General features: G+C 41.4%; 1 protein-coding gene across 1 annotated transcript in view; it reads right to left on the bottom strand.

Annotated features, from left to right (window-relative positions):
- LOC105525700 (chromosome unknown open reading frame, human C16orf72) overlaps window positions 1–19,207 on the bottom strand; it is a 31,956-nt gene that overhangs the window by 3,348 nt on the left and 9,401 nt on the right. Inside the window, exon 5 of the mRNA XM_011961430.1 lies at window positions 12,997–13,272. Coding sequence (XP_011816820.1) covers window positions 12,997–13,272 — 276 coding nt within the window. The remainder of the gene's footprint in view (window positions 1–12,996; window positions 13,273–19,207) is intronic.

The raw sequence follows: 19,207 nt of genomic DNA, 5'->3' as shown, positions 1-19,207 counted from the left end.
TAAGGACAGGAGCATTTGCTTTAAAGACAAGACATTTTTGGTTACCCAAAGTTACCATTCCAACAGACCCCTCTGATGAGTGTGTATGTGTGTGAAGCATTCAGGAGAGCCAGAAATTACTTCCAGGCCTGGGTGGGCTTGTTCCAACATCCCCTCTAGATAAGGTGATCACGTAATTTATCATCTGAAACAGTATTACTGTTGAGCCCGAAAAGAGTAACTGTTAAAATTTCTACTGGGACACCAGGTACAAAGTCAGTCTGCCCTGGACAAATCGGGTTATGTGATCACCTAAGGTCTGGAATGTATTTGGTATAGATATCCTTCAGGACAGCCTCAATCATGATCCTCTCTAATCCTTCAGAGAAGGAGGGAGGGGAAAGGTTGTGAAGAATCCTGCTGCTTTGTTTTCAACATTAAGAGTTACTGAATCCAGGGCTGGGTGTGGTGGCTCACACCTGTAATCCCAACACTTTGGGAGGCCGAGGCGGGCAGATCACTTGAGGTCAGGAGTTCATGACCAGCCTGACCAACATGGTGAAACCCCGTCTCTACTAATATAAAAATTAGCCGGGTGTGGTGGCAGGTGCCTGTAATCCCAGCTACTCTGGAAGTTGAGGAAGAGAATCGCTTGAACCAAGTTGAGGGAGAATTGCAATGAAGCGAGACTGCACTCCAGCCTGGGTGACAAGAGCAAAACTCTACCTCAAAAGCAAAAGAAAGTTACTTTACTGAATCCAGAATATACACAGCACTCATAGATACTCATTCCTTTCCTTAAACTCTTACACAGTTAAGGAGCCAAACTTACATTCCACTCCTAAATGTTCAGGATAAACCTGTGAAAGTACGAGTCAGGCCAGGAAACATGAACCACAGTTGCATTTTTAAAAACCTACCGTCATTGGCAGTGATCTGCCTTAGGAATTTCCCCTTCCACTATTCTCGCCTCACCTAGGGATCTGTTATTGCCTGACTAAATTCATAACACAATTTAGTATAATCAATTTTCGAATAATAGAACTTATATCTTAGATTTTCAAGTAAGCTTAGAGGTTTCATATGACAGAGGCCCATTCTTTCTAATCATGAATTCCATAAATACATAGTTTAAATTTGAACTTTAAGTTGAAAAGAGAGTCTCTGCCTCCTATCACATCAAATCATTCCGCTTGATGTCTTTCTCCAAATATTCTGTGAATGTTCTCAAAACCATGGCCTCCCACTATCATCGCACATGCTGACAATGTCCTCCGGGCCACACCTCCCTTCTGAGGTTCTCAACTCCGAACTCTAGGTGCTCCCCCATTCCATTCTGCACTAATCCAACCAATCCCCTGGCTGCTCTCCCTGCAGAAGACGCATCCTCCCTTCCCGCTGGTGGTCAGAGAAAATCAAACTGTCCCTCTCTAGCCGCTCAACCTTTCCAAGGCTAGCACCTATTAAAAAATAAAAGCATTAACGTGAGAGTACTTCCTGCATCAGGTACTATGTCAATTACTTCCTGTGATACCTATAATATCTTCCATTCTGCAGATGAAAATCCAAGTTTAAAAGTAATTCATCCAAGGTCAACAGGTAGTAAACAAGAGCTGGGACTCCCACTCAAATGTAATCTATATTCCTGTTCAGTTATTCTGATCCTCTTCCAAGCCTAGAGTATTTTAGCAAAAAAAGGTGGCTGCAGGTTGGTCCTAGGGTCAGCCTGCCTCTTAGGCCTCATCTCTTTGAACAGTTTCTCTCCCTTCCCTTCCTGCCCTCTTCACTTCACCCTTAGACCAAATCCCCACTGCCAACATCATGCAATCTGCAGTTCTCTGAAATAGTGAGGCCTGCAACTATCTCTTTCAACATGTGCAAATGTCTGTCACTCCCTGAGTGAGCCCATCTGTTCCCCAGCACCCTGTTCTGGGGCTCCTTTCCTGGTTCTCCTACTGGCTCCTCTTTCCTCCTCCTTGAAACTGAAACTCTCCGCTCCCTCCTCAGTCGCCTTGGTGGGGGGGTTCCCTTCTGTTCCCGAAAGGCTGGTGTCACCCGGGGTGATATTCTCAACCCCTACCTTACCCACACGTTTCCCAAAACTGGACTAATGAGCTCAAGGGCCTTCCCAGATTTCTAACTGTCTACTGGACATCTCAAACTCAACACCGTCAAAAAGGAACTTCAATTCCTCTTCCCCAACCAGCACAAGCTCATTTTTAAAAAACAAAACAAACCACAAAAAACGTCTTGAGCTATTTTTCTATAGTATGGTGCAACCAACCACCTCTTCCTATAGAAAATATCTTTTCATCTCCATCTAATGACCTTAACACAGTGCCTGGCACATAACATTCATTGAATTCTGAAAAAGAATAATACCTCAAAGTCCTACCCCTTCGTGTTGAAATCCACTGAAATCCAAGGCTCAGCTGTTGATACTTATTCACCTCTCCAACACCAAGAAATAACTTCAGGTGGTTCTCTTCACTTAAATCACTGCCATCAAGTTTAAAACTCAATTATCCCCATTGTTGGCTTTTTTTAAAGTTCTACAGCAAGACTAAACTTGAAGGGAGAGCCATGCCATCCTAGTGTCTCAGCCTGTAACATATTACAAGGTGCCCATGTTCTTCAGAAAGATAACCTTTCATACTTGTTTCATAATCCAAAAGGTATAATGGCAAAATATGGGCACATTCAGCAATAAACTGGGCTATTTCAATAATTAAAATCAAGATCCCCTTTGTCATTTCAAATGACAAAAAGAATTCGAAGAATTCAACAAACCCCACCCCAATGCCCTTGTTAACATAGGAGTCCCATGGCAGCATTTTTAATACCTAACAACACATATGGAAGGCTTAAAACACTGTATACCTAGAAGTGGACTAGGGATCTCAAGCACATGTTCCTTATTGTTTCAATTGCCATTCTTCATGAAAAAGAAGATGTGTTCAACATCAATTTGGTCAATCTGAAAATTCCGGCAGTTTCTGGGAAATCAACTTTTTCTACCGGGTGTATGACCTGGGTGTTTAGCTTGATAACTGTAATGTGCAATATGATCTATGACTGACTCTCACAGCAGTGAAAATATTTTCAAAGTTTGCCTACCTAATCTTCCCCAAAAAGACTTTTGACAAGGGTCAAAAATAATTAAGATTAACAACCAAAAAAGGTGCATTTTGACAGCCCAAATTTTATTTTACAAACCAATGACAGCTACTAGAAGATGCTTTAGGAAACCTTAGCTAAGCCACATAATCAGACCTATACAAGTACAGAAAAATCTAAACATGCTTCAGAACTAAAAAACAAAACAAAACAAAACCAAGTTGTATGTCCTGAGGGCATACAACTTAATTTCTACCAAAAACATACTTTTTCAAAAGGGCTATGGGAGTATCAATTGACAAAAGCAGAACAAGTAGCATGATTAGACAGAGAAGTCTTAATTGCTTAACACAAGATAAACTCAGCAGTTTTAAAGTTTCTGTATCCATTTTAAATGATTAGTCCAGGGGTGGAAAAGATGAGGATGGTTTCATCACACTTTGAAAAGGAAAACTCCCACTGGCGCTAAAACAAATTTACAGTCCAGGTTATAAGAATCCAAGTTACATGGTAAATTATTAACTATTATTTTCACACCAAGTTCATGCTTAGGCAGTAAGAAAATCCTGTTTGCAGCATTAATTACATGTAATTCAGTTTCCAGGCACATAGTTAGAGGTCACATACAGGCAGAGAAAGAACAAATGCCAGTCCAGTCATTTCACTGCCTCAGTCCAGCAGCCAGTGGCCCAGGACTTTATCTACACTGTCTATTTGCTTCCCAGCCACTTAAGCCACATGAGGGAAGCTAAGGCAGCTAGCCCTGGGAGGTGAGAAGACACCGTTGATCCACCAGCGCAGGTGCAGGGCCCTCTGCAGATCTGTTCCACCAGTGTTATCTCCCATAGAAAATGGGATTTGAAATCACAATTTAAACAAAGTGGGTAATATCCTGACCAGGGGCCCTAAGAAACTGGCATTCTTGCATTGGCAATGAATTGCACTATTCAGATGCACAGCACTCCTTTTGCACAAAGTTGTGTTCTGAGGTGCCAGGACATCCAAGCACTTGCAGTGTCAATGTTGTGTTTAAGATGTACCAGGGGAGTTCAAACATTTAAAAAGGAATTCTACTAGGAAGATTTCGGTAATTTGAAGTAGATACCACTCCCCACCCCAATCTGTAAATTATAATACTGAATTTTTATTGAAATAAAGCACACTAAATCAAACCAATTACAAAGATACATGTGTCACACCAAGAAAACATTTTCAATTATGCTGACAGCCCCAAATGCTTTCCATTTTTCAAAAACAGTTTTTAATGTCATGGGAAAATTGCTCACGACGTTAAATGAAAAAAGCAAGATACAGTATCATATATGCAGTATGATCTCAACTATGAAATAATTTTAATATTTATACATTGAAAAAAAGACTAAAAGAAGAAAATGCACCAAACATTGAACTGCAGTTAATCTCTATATAGTGGGATAACAAGATACTCATTTTTTACTTCTGAAAACTTTCAAATTTTTCAAGAAATTAATCATAAAATCAGTGAGAAAATTAAACTTGAATGAATATCAAAATTGCTTAAACAAGCACGAGGCTGAGTAATCTGGCTTTGAGGCATGCTACATGGCCCTTTCCACTGCAATGAAAAAAATGTTCAACAAAATGTTACTGCGGGTTCAACACAATTTTGCACTACTGATGTTGGAAGCTTTATGTCCTACCTCCACAAACTTCAGCAGCTAACATCTAACCTTAATACACAGAAAATGCCAACTTTTTATTGAAAATTTTAATGGTATCTTAATTGCCTTAATTGTTCTTTTCAGGGGCTGGTTTGAACAAAGGGGCATAATTAATTCCAGACTTCAAAGAAAATTCAATTAAAGAAGATTCTTTGAAATAATTCATTTTAAGTAATTAAGAGATTGCTTTGGTGCATTAATCTCTTACATCTAATTTCCAAATGTTTTTTAGACACATTTTACTTTTAAACAGCTATCAACATTTCTGTTATTTCAAGAAGATGCAACATTCAACAAGCATTCCTTAAGAATCAACTGTGTTCCACACACTGCTGGGAGGCGTGTGGGTTTCCAGAAAGGAGGAAGGATTCTGAAAGGTGAATGGTATAATCCAACAGGTTGGTTCTAATTAATTCTCTGCAACAGAAAACTGCAAGATGTTTCTTTCGTACTATGCCATCAGGTTGTTTTGTTTTGTTTTTTGAGACTGAGTTTTGCTCTTGTTGCCCAGGCTGGAGTGCAATGGCGCGATCTTGGCTCACTGCAACCTCTGCCTCCCAGGTTCAGGCAATTCTCCTGCCTCAGCCTGCTGAATAGCTGGGATTACAGGCATGTGCCACCACGCCTGGCTAATTTTTGTATTTTTAGTAGAGACGGGGTTTCTCCATGTTGGTCAGGTTGGTCTTGAACTCCTGACCTCAGGTGATCCACCCACTTCGGTCTCCTAAAGTGCTGGGATTACAGGCGTGAGCCACTGCGCCCGGCCATACCATCCATCAGTTTTAAAATACTTAACTGAAACATTCGTGCTGCTGTCAAGACATACTTCTATATATTTAGCTATAGTGATGGAAGAGGTAGAAGAGTGACACAAAAGGGGCAAGACACAGCCAAACACAAATTTATTCTTAAAATGATCAATTGTCTAAGAAATTTTATCAGGAGTGATTTGTTCTTGAAAAAATGTGGTAACTTCCTTATCACTCTGGCATGTTGTGTAGGGCCAAAGAATGTTTTGACAAACAAAGGGTACAAAAATCTGCACTTGGAGGAGAAAGAAAATCTTATTGGTTTAGGCTGCCTAAAATGAGCTTTCCTTTTCTAGGGAAAAGGTAGCAGTTTTATACTTTGAATGTGACAAATTAGTTATCTGCCTTATATTCTTCTTTATAAAACATCCTATCCAACCTTATACCCCTAAACCTGATTTCGAATGATTTTTTCATAGAGCCCTACACGTAGTTTCTCCAAATCTAAGAATATTATCAAGCAACTTCATGAATTAAGAGAGTAAGAAGTTCCATGCAGTCCACAGAAAGACTCTGCTGGATAAAAAAAAAAGGGGGGGAGGAACCCAGAAATGCAGCCTATTAATTCTCAAGGAGATGACACTGTTCCTCAATCTGATTCCCTGGGTTTAGATACTTCACACTGTCTACTATAATCTATTAGGCCAGAAACTCCTTCAGGAGATTAGCATTTTTGTTTCTTTAATCACCTGCCCCTACTCTTAGCCTCTAATAAACAGAGTGCTTGGTATTCACTGTATTCAGTAAATAAAGGACAATAGTAAAGGTTGCAGAATAACAGTAAAAACTCCTAACACCAAATCCACAAAGAAAGCAGAGTTTTCAAACCAAAAGGCCTCGGCAATCAACACTGAGGAGCTGCTGCTGTCTTGTAACTCACAAAGCACACTTAAAAAAAACAATTTACAAAATTTTTTTCCTGTTTTGAAATTTTTATATTAAAGGCTGGACTGCCTGGGCTTGCCTAAGTCCCCCTGTCTTTAAAACTCTTAAACAGGAAAGGAACTTACAACTGGGAAGAGTAAAGCCAAAAGCCAATGATAGTAATGGTTCCCATCAGTGCCTATTATGACACCAGACCCTGCATGACAGAGGCCTTTGAGTCTGAAATGATGTGTAACTTTACAGAGGGACAACTCAGGCCCAGTGGGGTTACCTCCAAGCCCTGCAGTCAAGAATGTCATCAAAATCAGTTTGGGAACTAAAACCAAGTGTCTGGTTTTTATGGAACAGTATGAATCAGGGTCAGCAACTTGCAGAGACCACCTATGAAATGCTACAAGTGAGAGTGGGGCTTTGCATAAAGCTACTGAGTCAAGTCCGACTTGGCATCTGGCTCCCCACCCTAGGACCCATGCCATCTTCTTACTCGGGACCCTTTTCACCTAACCCCCATGATGACAGCTCAGAATGGAGACCAGATTTCAATCCACTCTTTTCCAGAGATAGCAATGGGTTGGACAAGGCAACTCAAAACCTCTCCCTCCAGTGAGGAGAAAGACAATGTAACCAACTTCACTAGTCTGTCGCAACATCAGACAAGCTCAAGATCTTAGCAAGTAATATTTAAGAAGTCAAAGTTCTAAATGATTTGACCCCCTCCAGCGTGTTACCTGCAATTTAAAACATGACCCTTACTAAACAGGGAGGCAAAAAAGTATCCCAGAAGGCAAAAGCCACTGGGCCTTGAGATCCTTGGTCTATTTTTATAGTAAAATTGCCCAGGGGAAAGAGGGTACCCACAGGACCCGAAACAAACCAGAATTCTCCTTTCCTCAAGGCAAAGAATACTTCCAGTGTCATGGTAGGGTAGGTAACCTGCCTGGATTCTCATTTAATGTATTATCTTATAGCACCTTTCACAAAGGAGACTGGCTTGGAGAGGTGGAGCATGTTGCCCAAGGTTACCAAGGAAAATAGCCTATACACAAAGACTACGTACTCTTCCTAACCAGTGAACCAGGGATACAGTTGTTCATTCACCTTTAAGTCTACTAATCCAGATTTGCTTATAGGGAAAACCACAGAAAGAGACATAAAATTCACATCGTTTCTGATTAATTTTGAGAGGAAAAGCCTAAAGATCTTTCCCACCTCAACACCTAAGCCCTAGGTCTTAGTGGGGACGATGTGGTAGACAAAAATCCCACATCTAAAAACGTAAGGGTATAGTAGTTAAGGGTGTGCATTTTGAGGCCAGGCACCGTGACTCATGCCAGTATTCCCAACACTTTGGGAGGTCGAGGTTGGGGGACGGCCTGCATCCAAGAGATCAAGACCAGACTGGACAATATGATGAAACTCCAACTCCACAGAAAATAAAAAGTCAAAAATAAGAAATATATTGAAAACTAAAAATTTTTTAAATTAAAAAAAATATGCATTTTGGAGACAAGACTGGAGTATCTATTCTACCACTTACTAAACTGCTCCATTATCTTAGCCAAGTAAACCTTTCTTCATCAACAGTGTTAATAACCCAGGGTAGGTATGAGGATTAAATGACAACCTCCTTAGCGTGATGCTTTTACAAAGTAAACAAACACTGAAAGAGTAGGTTTAATGGTTATCACCCTAAGGTCCCATGGAAGTCTCAGTTGTTCTAATTCAAGATTACCATGTAGCACCCTAGGCAAACAGGTTACATTATTCCCTGATTGTAGCTATCTGGGGACTGTCATTCTCAACCCTTTCTGGAGGTTCTGGGTCCCCACTGTGTTGTATTCACTTAGCAGACCTCTGTGGTAACTCCAGTGGTAAGCTCAGAATACATCTATGTCAAGTTCTTTGCTATGTTCTGTTAAAGCCAAAAAAAAAAAAAAAGAAGGACCAAGACAAGGTCCATACTATAATGTGTGCCGAGGGGAATGGGACAGTCACAGAAACAAATCAAGCAGCAGAGCAAATGCATAGTTCAGGGAGGCTACAGAGATTGGGAGACCTGAAGAAAGGCTGTGTCACAGAAGTGAGGTATGAACACGTAGGGGCTGGACTTGTCAAAGAGCACAGAGGTATTCAAGAGATAAACAGTATGGATAGGATACCTAACCCATGGTTAACACTGGATCATAAGGGTCTTGTAATACACCATGCTGAATTTGGACTTCACTGTGTAGGCCCCGGGGAAACTTTAAACCATGAAGTGACAAGACCAGAAAGATCACTCCAATGGTCTCATGAAAGATGGACTGGCGACAACAGCTCAGAAGGAAGTGAGAGCTGAAACGTTAGCCCAAGAGCCCAGGCTCACCTCCTCCAGAGGGCCTGCCATGAGCACCACACAGCTGGCTGTGCTGTGAAACATCCCTTTCTGCTCTCAGAATATCTTCCACATACCACATTCATGACCTGAATAGAAATTATCCAAATCTATGTTTCCCTCAACAGAAAAAGGAATTGCTGTATATTTATGTATTTCCAGAGACAGCACGGAATCTGCCATATAGAGAATGTGCTGAATGGCTCAATGAGTCATTCTGCTGTTGGGGCAGAAGAATGAGTCCAACCTGAAACTTCATCTGAGACAAATGCCCGTGGGACACTTTGGAGATGTACACCGGAGGACAGTGGGACATGCCGTCTGGCAGTCAGGAGAGAAGATCTAAACGAGAGGCCCAGATGTGGAAGTGAAGAGGTGGGGAACGTAATCTAGGGCAGTGATGGGGCCTGAGGACAGGTCAGGCAGGCCAATGTGGCAGAAGAGAAGCCAAGGTAAGGAGAAGCTCTAGAAGAGAAGGGATGAACAGAGGACCAATGAGAATGGCAGGCAGAGATCCATAAAGCAGTCCAGATTTCTGGTCTCAAGTATGCTGTTTACATAAAAACGAGTTACCAGTTATTAGTATTAATTCAACTCTTGGGAAATTTATAACAATGTTATTTTAAGACAGGATAACAAAGCAAGACAGAAATCTATTTAGCACATGCATGTTTATCTCTTTAATTCCTCTGTGAGTCTAACATACAAATGACTAGGTCCCATAGGACACAGGAAAAAAAGCAACATGTTGCAGACAAGTGTCAAAATAAAGCACTGAATTAGTCTTTAAGCCTTGCTAGCCACTAATTGAAGTAGCTTTGATAAAAACTATTTGAGGGCCGGGCAGTGGCTCACACCTGCAATCCTAGCACTTAGGGGCTAGCAGTGAGGCTGAGGCAGATCACCTGAGGTCAGGAGTTCAAGACCAGCCTGGCCAACATGGTGAAACCCCCGTCTCTACTACAAATACAAAAATTAGCTGGGCATGGTGACAGGCGCCTGTAATCCCAGCTACTCGGGAGACTGAGGCATGAGAATCACTTGAACCCAGGAGGCGGAAGTCGCAGTAAGCCGAGATTAAGCCACTGCACTTCAGCCTGGGTTATAGAGCAAGATTCAATCTCCAAAAAAAAAAAAAAACCTGTTTGATAACCATAAATTGATATACCTTTTTTTCTTTAAATAGAGAGAAGGTTTCATCATGTTAGCCAGGGTGGTCTCAAACTCCTGACCTCAAGTGATCCACCCACCTTGGCCTCCCAAAGTGCAGACATTATAGGTGTGAGCCACAGCACCTGGCCAATTGATACACTTTTGATTAAAGCTGTTTACATTAGTCTCTCCCACTAAACTGGGTTCCGAGGCTTACAAGCGTAATGACTTGGGGTCTCATTCATTGTCACACTCTATCTACATGAAATATTCAGCAGGCATCAAGTCTGCCATATTCCTTTAAATTAAGAACATATTTGTTTGGTTGGGCTGTATTTCATGGGGATAGGGGTAAGGAAGGGGAAAAAAACTGAGGGAAAACTGTCCTCTCTTAAATACGTAGGACATGAAGAGGAACGTTGAGTTTGCTTTTATTATAAACTCAAGCCTGCCTCAATATACCAATTCTTTTCCCATATCCTTTTGCTCTCCAAACAAATGAATTTAGTCCCACCCTCAATGCAAAACTCCAAAAACTTCAATTTGGCCTAAATTATACTTCATGAATTTGGCTAAGCAAACAATATGCAAGACTAAATTCTGGCATTGTATTTACCCTAACTATGGTCTTTCCAAGTACATCTTAAAAGAGCACCTTAACAGTGTTCACTTCAGACAAATCAGATAAGGACACCCAGTTAAAGTCACTAATCAGCATTAGTAGTTAACAATGGCCCTAGTACTAGAACCATTCAAATTACTTTAAATATTCAAATTAAACTACCATTCTCCTTAATACACTGATGTTCTCACAAACCAGTAAAACACAACTCAGTATAATTTATGTTTCTGTAGAGCCTTTCAAGGGGCCCTATTACTTCACCACAACACTGTTTTAACCCATGAATTAAAGGTATGAACCCTAAGAGTAAGAATGCATTCAGTCTCCAATCTGTACTGCATTAGTGCTACATAAGAAATTTATTGGAGGTAAAGATCATTTTTTCCTACACAAAACTTTGTATTTAAGTTTTAAATCCTCACAACTTAAAACATGTGAAAATTATAAACAGTCCCTTCAACTGTATCCTTACTTAAAACTCCCAAAGTTCAGGAAAACAATAAATCACAGATGGAACACTTGCAATATAAGAAAATACATGGGAGTTGGAGGATACAGTTTTTTGAGGGCAGAGGGGGCTGGCTTGCCCTTTTTACTACTATGTACACTACTGCTATGTTAAGATAACAAGCGTGGTTTTTATGTTTCTTAAAACTCTCTTCTAAAATATAACAGTACAATAGAGTAAAAGATACCTTAAGAGAAGCATGGAATGAGCCACAACCCTCTTAATAAAGGAAGAAAAACACAATACTTAAGAGACAACTGCATCAAATATTACCATGCACTAAAATTAATCTAACAACCTAAGTACACCTCTAGTTAGCTGTTTTCCCAAACTTTAGGGGGAAAGATGTGAAACTTCTAATTCAGTATAAACAGATCAATCCCATTTTTGCCCGAGCTTCCAAAGTTCTGACAGCCTAACTACTCCACTCTATCAGGAACAGTGTGCAGTCTTAAGTACTGCATCCATATAACCTGAACTTTCTCATGTTTTTGTTTTTAATTGTCCTAAACACTATCACGGAAAAAACAACATTGGGGTTTCAGGAAACAACTACAGTTTGCAGGAGAGAACAAAATCTCTACAGGTATTAAAGTTTCAATGATTCAACTTCAATAAAGTTTTTTTATATCCCACTATTTCTTAGTACCTTACCAGGTTACTTTGTTTTAGATGACCTGTACTATGGCCCAAAAATGTTAACTGTCAACAAGACTCACGGCCAGGCGCAGTGGCTCACGCCTGTAATCCCAGCATTTTGGGAGGCCGAGGTGGGTGGATCACCTGAGGTTGGGAGTTCGAGACCAGCCTGACCAACATGGTGAAACACTGTCTCTAAAAAATTAGCCAGGCGTGGTGGTGCATGCCTGTAATCCCAACTACTCAGGAGCCTGAGGCAGGAGAATTGCTTGAACCCGGAGGCGGAGGGTGTGGTGAGCCAATATCACACCACTGCACTCCAGCCTGGGCCACAAGAGCGAAACTCCATCTCCAAAAAAAAAAAGAATTCATGACCTAATTACTTCTACCTGCTTAGCCATCTGCGTGATCCATGTTTTCACCATGGTTTCAACCAAGTCCTATTATTCTGTTGCTTTCTTTCCTTAAGCAGTATTAAATGCTGTCACACAGGTTAACTCTCCCAGCTCTATTTGGAAGTCTGTATTAGAGAGCAACAAGCAACAACAGACTTATCACTGACTATATTCCCTAGGTTTCTCCAGCAATACTAAAACCCCTAGCCAAGAGTGCCTTCTTATGACAGGTCTGGTCTGGGGAGACAGCGATCCACCTGTCCACTGGCTGCACTCTGCTGGGCCCGCCTCTTAAAGCGCAAGGAACCTGAGGGACAATAGGCAGAAGGTCAAGTCTTACACCCATCCTCTCCCACCATCTATAGCAGACCAAGTAAGAAAGGTTTCAAGGGAGGTCCCAGGTCCCATGAGAACTAACCCAACAATCTCCCACCTTACTTGCCTGTCATGGACCATTAGAAATATAACAGAATTCTTAAGACACAAGAACTTCCTCTCTGACTTCAGAAGAGGAGAAAAACATGTACAACACATAAGTGTAAAGCGATAAATTCTAATCAACGCTGCAGAAAGAGATGTCATTTTAACACCAATAAGCTCAAACTAACTTTCTAAAAACATTTTCTAGGATGGGTTAGCTGACAGAAATCGCCCATATAAGTTCTTAGCTTACATTCTATTAAACATTTCTAGAGCAAGCTGTTTACTGTAATAGACAAAAAACAGCATATCTGGACCTAAACCTAAAAGTGAAAAATGGGTCCACAGGCACCCTCTTAACCATTTTTCCAAAGAAATATGTTTAAACGGCTTTACCATGCAGAGCTATGGCTTCCCGGAAGGGTTGCAAATCAGTCTCTACAGATGAGCTAGTTTCCGTTGAAGTAGCTCGGTTAGGGGACACTACAGTCAGTCTTGGGGGAGCTCTAGAGTTTCGTGGTGGAGGAACTTTTCCACACAGGAAGCTGATCAAATCTTCTCTACGAATAGTTCTTCTGCGTTTTTTAACCCAAGCCAACACATCCTTATTGCGTCGCTGATAGCCAATCTGAATTCCAATATCAAAACTTCGTTGATGGGTATCCACGCTTTCTGTTAGAAATAAAGAAAAAGAAAATATGTATCATTATCATTAGAGTCAAACTGTATTCCCTCCTAAAGAAAACCATTTTACAAGCTAACCAAAGTGAATACCATGATGTGGCCTCTGTATTGGTAATATAAACTGAAATGATTTCAGTCATAATGACAATGTGATATATAACATTTAATATTAATGGTCTAAATTCAGTGTTTACTTAACACGGTCCTGGAGCTTGTCTTGTTAAAAAAAATTTTTTAACAGAAACAGATTAGTTATCTGTAATGGAACTACCTAAAATAACTTGCATCACATCATTCAACAGATAGGTCTAAGTATTGCACATGCCTCGGGCCACGCTCATCTGCATTTACCACGTCATTGTGGAGATGCACTCCTACTGACAGATTCAGCACCAAGATTCAGGAACAAGCTGAAGACAGCGACAAACGTTTCAGAAGGAAAAATTAATTCTGACTGACGGCTCAACACTAAAACCAAATAGCATGGTGGAAACAAAAAGCTTTATTTATTTCCCTGGGTATGTTCTCATTCTCCTTCCAGTTCCCAACAGCTTCCTGTAACTCAACCATTCCCAATAGATCTCCCAGACTTGATTCTTTGTGTATACTCCACCTGGGTTTTGGTAAAATGATCCCTACCTTTTAGTGGTTTCATCTAGTTGAAAAAAATATTTGAAAATTTAAGTCACTGCAATTTATTTTTAATTGAGCTGCTGTGCCACCAGAAAATCACCAGTATGTCTTTAACAGCATTAACCAACATCTTTACTTTATCCTTGAACTTTTTGTAAAAGCAACAACACTGTGTACATTTCTCTATTACTTTTCCCGGCTTTGATTATTTCATTTTATTTTATTTTATTTTTTGAGATGGAGTCTGTCGCCCAGGCTGTAGTGCAGTGGCTCGATCTTGGCTCACTGCAACCTCCGCCTCCCGGGTTGTCCTGCCTCAGCCTCCTGAACAGCTGGGATTACAGGCGCACGCCTCCACACCTGGCTAATTTTTGTATTTTTAGTAGAGACTGGGCTTCACCATGTTGGTCAGGCTGGTCTTGAACTCCTGACCTCATGATCCGCCCACCTCGGCCTCCCAAAGTGCTGGGATTACAGGCATGAGCCACTGCTCCCGGCGGCTTTAATTTCTTGCCTGCTACGTCTACAGTAGACTCTGAAAGGATGGGCAACAGTCAAACAATGTACAGCTGTGTTCCAGAAAAAAAAAAAAATCATCCAGACATCACAGAGGATCCCAAGCTGAATTTGCACTATTAAAGAAAATGTCAAGAGGGCAGCAGAACAACCAGAACTTTATAATAAGGCCGACTCTTTGGCAGATGACAGTCTTTATTGCTGAAGAAAGAAAAACAAGGATGTTGTCCACAGATCTTTTCTCTTAAAAAAATAATGAAAGTAGGACCTGGAATGTTAAAAAGAAAAAAGACTTCAAAATAAAAAGGACCAGGACTAGAATTCAACATCAATTTGGAAACCTGATATGCTATAGAGTGCATTCATATCTTCTCCATCACAACTTTGAGAAGGTGGTTTATCCTAATTTTACAAACATAAAAAGCAGCTCAAGAGTGAAGTAACTTCTCCATTGTCTCACTACTGGTATAATGTGAATCAATAATCTTGATTTCTCATAAACTTCTTCATAAACAAAGCAAGGACTCCACCACTTTGAATATAAATAGCATTAGAGACAATCACCACTTTCCCATCTCTTTAGGAAAAGATTTAGATGAGCCAACCCTAAATGGGTGGACAAACCTAAAGACGACTTTGTAATGCTGTACCTAAAACTTAAATGATTCTGAAAGAGTTGGAGGCATTAAGAGAAACCAAGTCACTGAGCAACTAAAACTTATCAGACCACATGAAGGATAAATGTAAAATGTGTTAACCTAGAAGCAACCAGGTTTTTAAACCTATCCTACCTAGAATTGCTTTTAATCAAGCTTATAAATGAAGAAGTTTCTGTTTCTGAAGAGAACAAGGAAATTTTATTCTTCAAAAGCCAAATGGAGGTAAGCCCAGACCTGGAGAAACAGGAAAAAAGTCTGAAGCATAGTAAAAAGGATACAAGAAACAAGCCTGAAGCAGGCTTGGAGAGTGCAAAGACAGATGACCTGGCATGGTGGCTCATGCCTGTAAATCCTAGCACTTTGGGAGGCCAAGGCAGGTGGATCACCAGAAGTCAGGAGTTCAAGACCAGCCTGGCCAACATGGCAAAACCCCATCTCTACTAAAAATACAAAAAGTAGCTGGGTGTGGTGGCAGGCACCTGTAATCCCAGCTACTCTGGAGGCTGAGGCAGGAGAATCACTTGAACCCGGGAGGCGGAGGTTGCAGTGAGCCAAGAGTGTGCCACTTCACTCCAGCCTGGGTGAAAGAATAACTCTCTCTCAAAAAAAAAAAAAAGGAAGAAAGAAAAATGAAGTAGGCATGTAAACATACACCTGCCAAACCAGACAGCAAAAAAAGAGAAGCTAAACTTGATATAAAACTCAAGGGCCAAAGGGAGGGGGCCACGTGACGTGGTTTAAAAAAAAAAAAAAAAACTATCCTGGGAAGAGCTTGGCCAAGTTTTGGTTTGTTTTGATTGAAGACACAACACAAGAAGTCCAACAGTCAGATCGGCAAGGGACTAATGGTTTCATCACAGATTTGAACACTGGGAAAACTCAATAATCACTAGTAGCCTGGCTTAGATATAAGACAGTTATGTAACAAGTTGTGAACCTCTTTAAAAAAATTATGCAACTGACAATTATTTCACCTCAAAAATTCTGAGATGACCAAGTCTCAACATGAGAACTGACTGTGAGTACACTAAAAGTCATGCATTTTGCAAACATTACCCTTGCAGACTAGAAGGTCCTAGAAGAGAAAAGCAGATACATCATTTAAGGTTTTAGGTATGTTTTTGCACCACCGGGGCATAATGTGGTTTTTTTTTTTTTTTTTGAGACAGAGTCTGGCTCTGTCGCCCAGGCTGGAGTGCAGTGGCCGGATCTCAGCTCACTGCAAGCTCCGCCTCCCGGATTTACGCCATTTTCCCGAGTAGCTGGGACTACAGGCACCCGCCACCTCGCCCAGCTAGATTTTTGTAATTTTTTAGTAGAGACAGGGCTTCATCGTGTTAGCCAGGATGATCTTGATCTTCTGACCTTGTGATCCTCCCGTCTCGGCCTCCCAAAGTGCTGGGATTACAGGCTTGAGCCACCGTGCCCGGCCATAATGTAGTTTTCTACTATTAACACTATATTCTGAAAACCAAGTCCAATTGCCTTACCACTCAAATCCAACCTCAGTTATCTCCCAAAATATAAAGTCCCATGTACATCGTGAAGTATTTAAAATAGAGTTCTTTTTAAATAGTTACCTGATTGAAAATAAATCTTTCTCATACCTTGGGCTAATTAGGAGACCTGCATGCTTACTGGATAATGTTAGGCATGACTACATTTTAACGTAATCCCAAGACAAACTACTGTCCAGTGGATAATCTGACACACACACACACACACACACACACACACACACACGGCCTCTTGACGGCTCTCAGCCAAACACTGCTCTGAGCACGCCCCAGTTCTAGAAGCGTGGGCTTTCGGGTACCTATTCCAGAAAAACAGAGCACAGAAACCGTGGCCAGTCTTGTGTCCAACATTATTTTACCGAAACCAAAGTCACTGTGGAAAAGAGCCACATACTTGAAGGTTAGGCAAACTCCAAGGGCACTGAAATGTCAACCTAACCTTTAACCACAACACATTCATTTCCTTATTCAAAAAAGGAACTGGGCAGATGTGGCTCGGTGGTTCATACACATAACCCCAGCACTTGTGGGAGGTTGAGGTGGGCGCATCACTTGAGGCCAGGAGTTCGAGATCAGCATGGCCAACATGGTGAAACCTCATCTCTACTCAAACATAAAAATTAGCCACGCATAGTGGCAGGCACCTGTAATCCCAGCTAGCTGGGAGGCTGAGGCAAAAGAATCACTTGAGCCTGTGAGGCAGAGGTTGCAGTGAGCCAAGACTGCACCACAGCACTCCAGGCTGGGTGACAGAGCAAGACTCCATCTCAAAAGAAAAGAAAACGAACTGATTCACACACCAGTCATAGTAGGTATCCCGTATTTCCTTTTATTTTTTAAGTGTTTTTATATATGCATGTGAAACTGAATCCAACAGATTTTAGAAGACAAATACTCCCACCACAATGGGCTGGGGGCAGAGGGCAAATAATTATATTGATTCTGAAGACCAAATGCATAACTTTCTTACATGACTGAATAAAATTTATCAGATTACACTACTTATAGCTTTTTGATATACACAAAACTTCATGTGAATTAGAGCAGGTATTGCAAATTTATAACAAGGAACTATAAGTCCAAAGGGCCTTGTGTCCAAAGTTCAGTGACAGAGTTCCTTCTATGACCTATCTCTTCCTCAGAAGCCCTCTCTCAATCACAGACAATCTACAAACCATAAGAGCACAATGCTACACCAAAACAACACTTCTGAAGAAATACTACTGACTACATAAGATTTCAACCTAAGAATTAGATTTGCACTAGTCAGTCCACCACACGGAAAAGTATTTTATTCTTTTTTGGGGGAAAGGATAGAGGCAGGGTCTTACTATGTTGCCCAGGCTGATCTCAAACTCCTAGCCTCAAGAGATCCTCTCCCCTCAGCCTCAAGTGCTGGGACTACAGGTATGAGCCATGGCACTCCAACCAGTAAAGACAACCTAATGTTTCTTCAGGAATGTAACAATCTAAGGGACAGTCAAAACACTTTCCAATCGTATTCCCTAAGGAAGTGTTATCCAAAAGTAAGCATACCTCCTAGTTACTTACATATTTACCTAATCTTCACCTAGCACACAAAACAAAGGACCAGAAACCAGGGGGAGAATTTTTTTTTTTTTTTTTTTTTGTGATGGAGTTTCGCTCGTCACCCAGGCTGGAGTGCAATGGCACGATCTCGGCTCACCACAATCTCTGCCTCTCGGGTTCAAGCGTTTCTTCTGCCTCAGCCTCCCAAGTAGCTGGGATTACAGGCATGAGCCACCATGCCCGGCTAATTTTGTATTTTTAGTAGAGACGGGGTATCTCCATATGGGTCAGGCTGGTCCTGAACCCCCGACCTCAGGTGATCTGACCACCTTGGCCTCCCAAAGTGCTGGGATTACAGGTGTGAGCCACCGCGCCCAGCCCAGGGGGAGAATCTTAATAACCACTGTTTGTTGCCTGCCTGGCATCCAATTCTTGTCCTCCCTTTCCTAAAAGCACTCCAAGTTTTCGTTTAGATAGCAACCATGTTCTGAGAGAAACTCCCTCCACATTTGCTTAAGGGGTTGTGGCTTAGCCCTCAACTCATCTGCATAACCCTATGTACCCCTATTAATGGTTGTGGGTAAGCAAGTGACCCCTTATGGCCAAGAGATGACAGAAGTCATTTTTAGGCTCTTCTAAGCTTCACTGAGTGGCCCTAAGACTTGAGCCACAAGCCATTCTGCCAACATAATGAAGCCAGCCTGATGACAAAGTATGCTAGTGCACACACGGGGCGAACAGAGTAGGGGAGCCTGGGCCGCTCAATTAAGCCAATCCTGCTGTGGCCTTTTAAGTCAGAGGGTCCAGTACATGTCATACAGCTAAAGCCAGCCCAACTTGTGTTTTCTGATACTTGCAACCAACATATCCTTTCACAGAAAAAGTACGCACAGGGTGAGTATGGTGGCTCACAGCTGTAATCCCAGCACTTTGGGAAGCTGAGACAGGTGGATCGCCTGAGCTCAGGAGACCAGCCTGGGCAATACGGCAAAACCTCATCTCTACTACAAAAACTTAGCTGGGCGTGGTGGTGGGTGCCTGTGGTTCCAGCTACTCAGTGGCTGAGGT

Source organism: Colobus angolensis, unplaced genomic scaffold, assembly GCF_000951035.1.
Source record: "Colobus angolensis palliatus isolate OR3802 unplaced genomic scaffold, Cang.pa_1.0 Scaffold55, whole genome shotgun sequence".
NCBI classification, from domain to species: Eukaryota; Metazoa; Chordata; class Mammalia; order Primates; family Cercopithecidae; genus Colobus; species Colobus angolensis.
The sequence above is the reverse complement of the archived record's forward strand: the minus strand, read 5'-3'. Positions and strand labels throughout refer to the sequence as shown.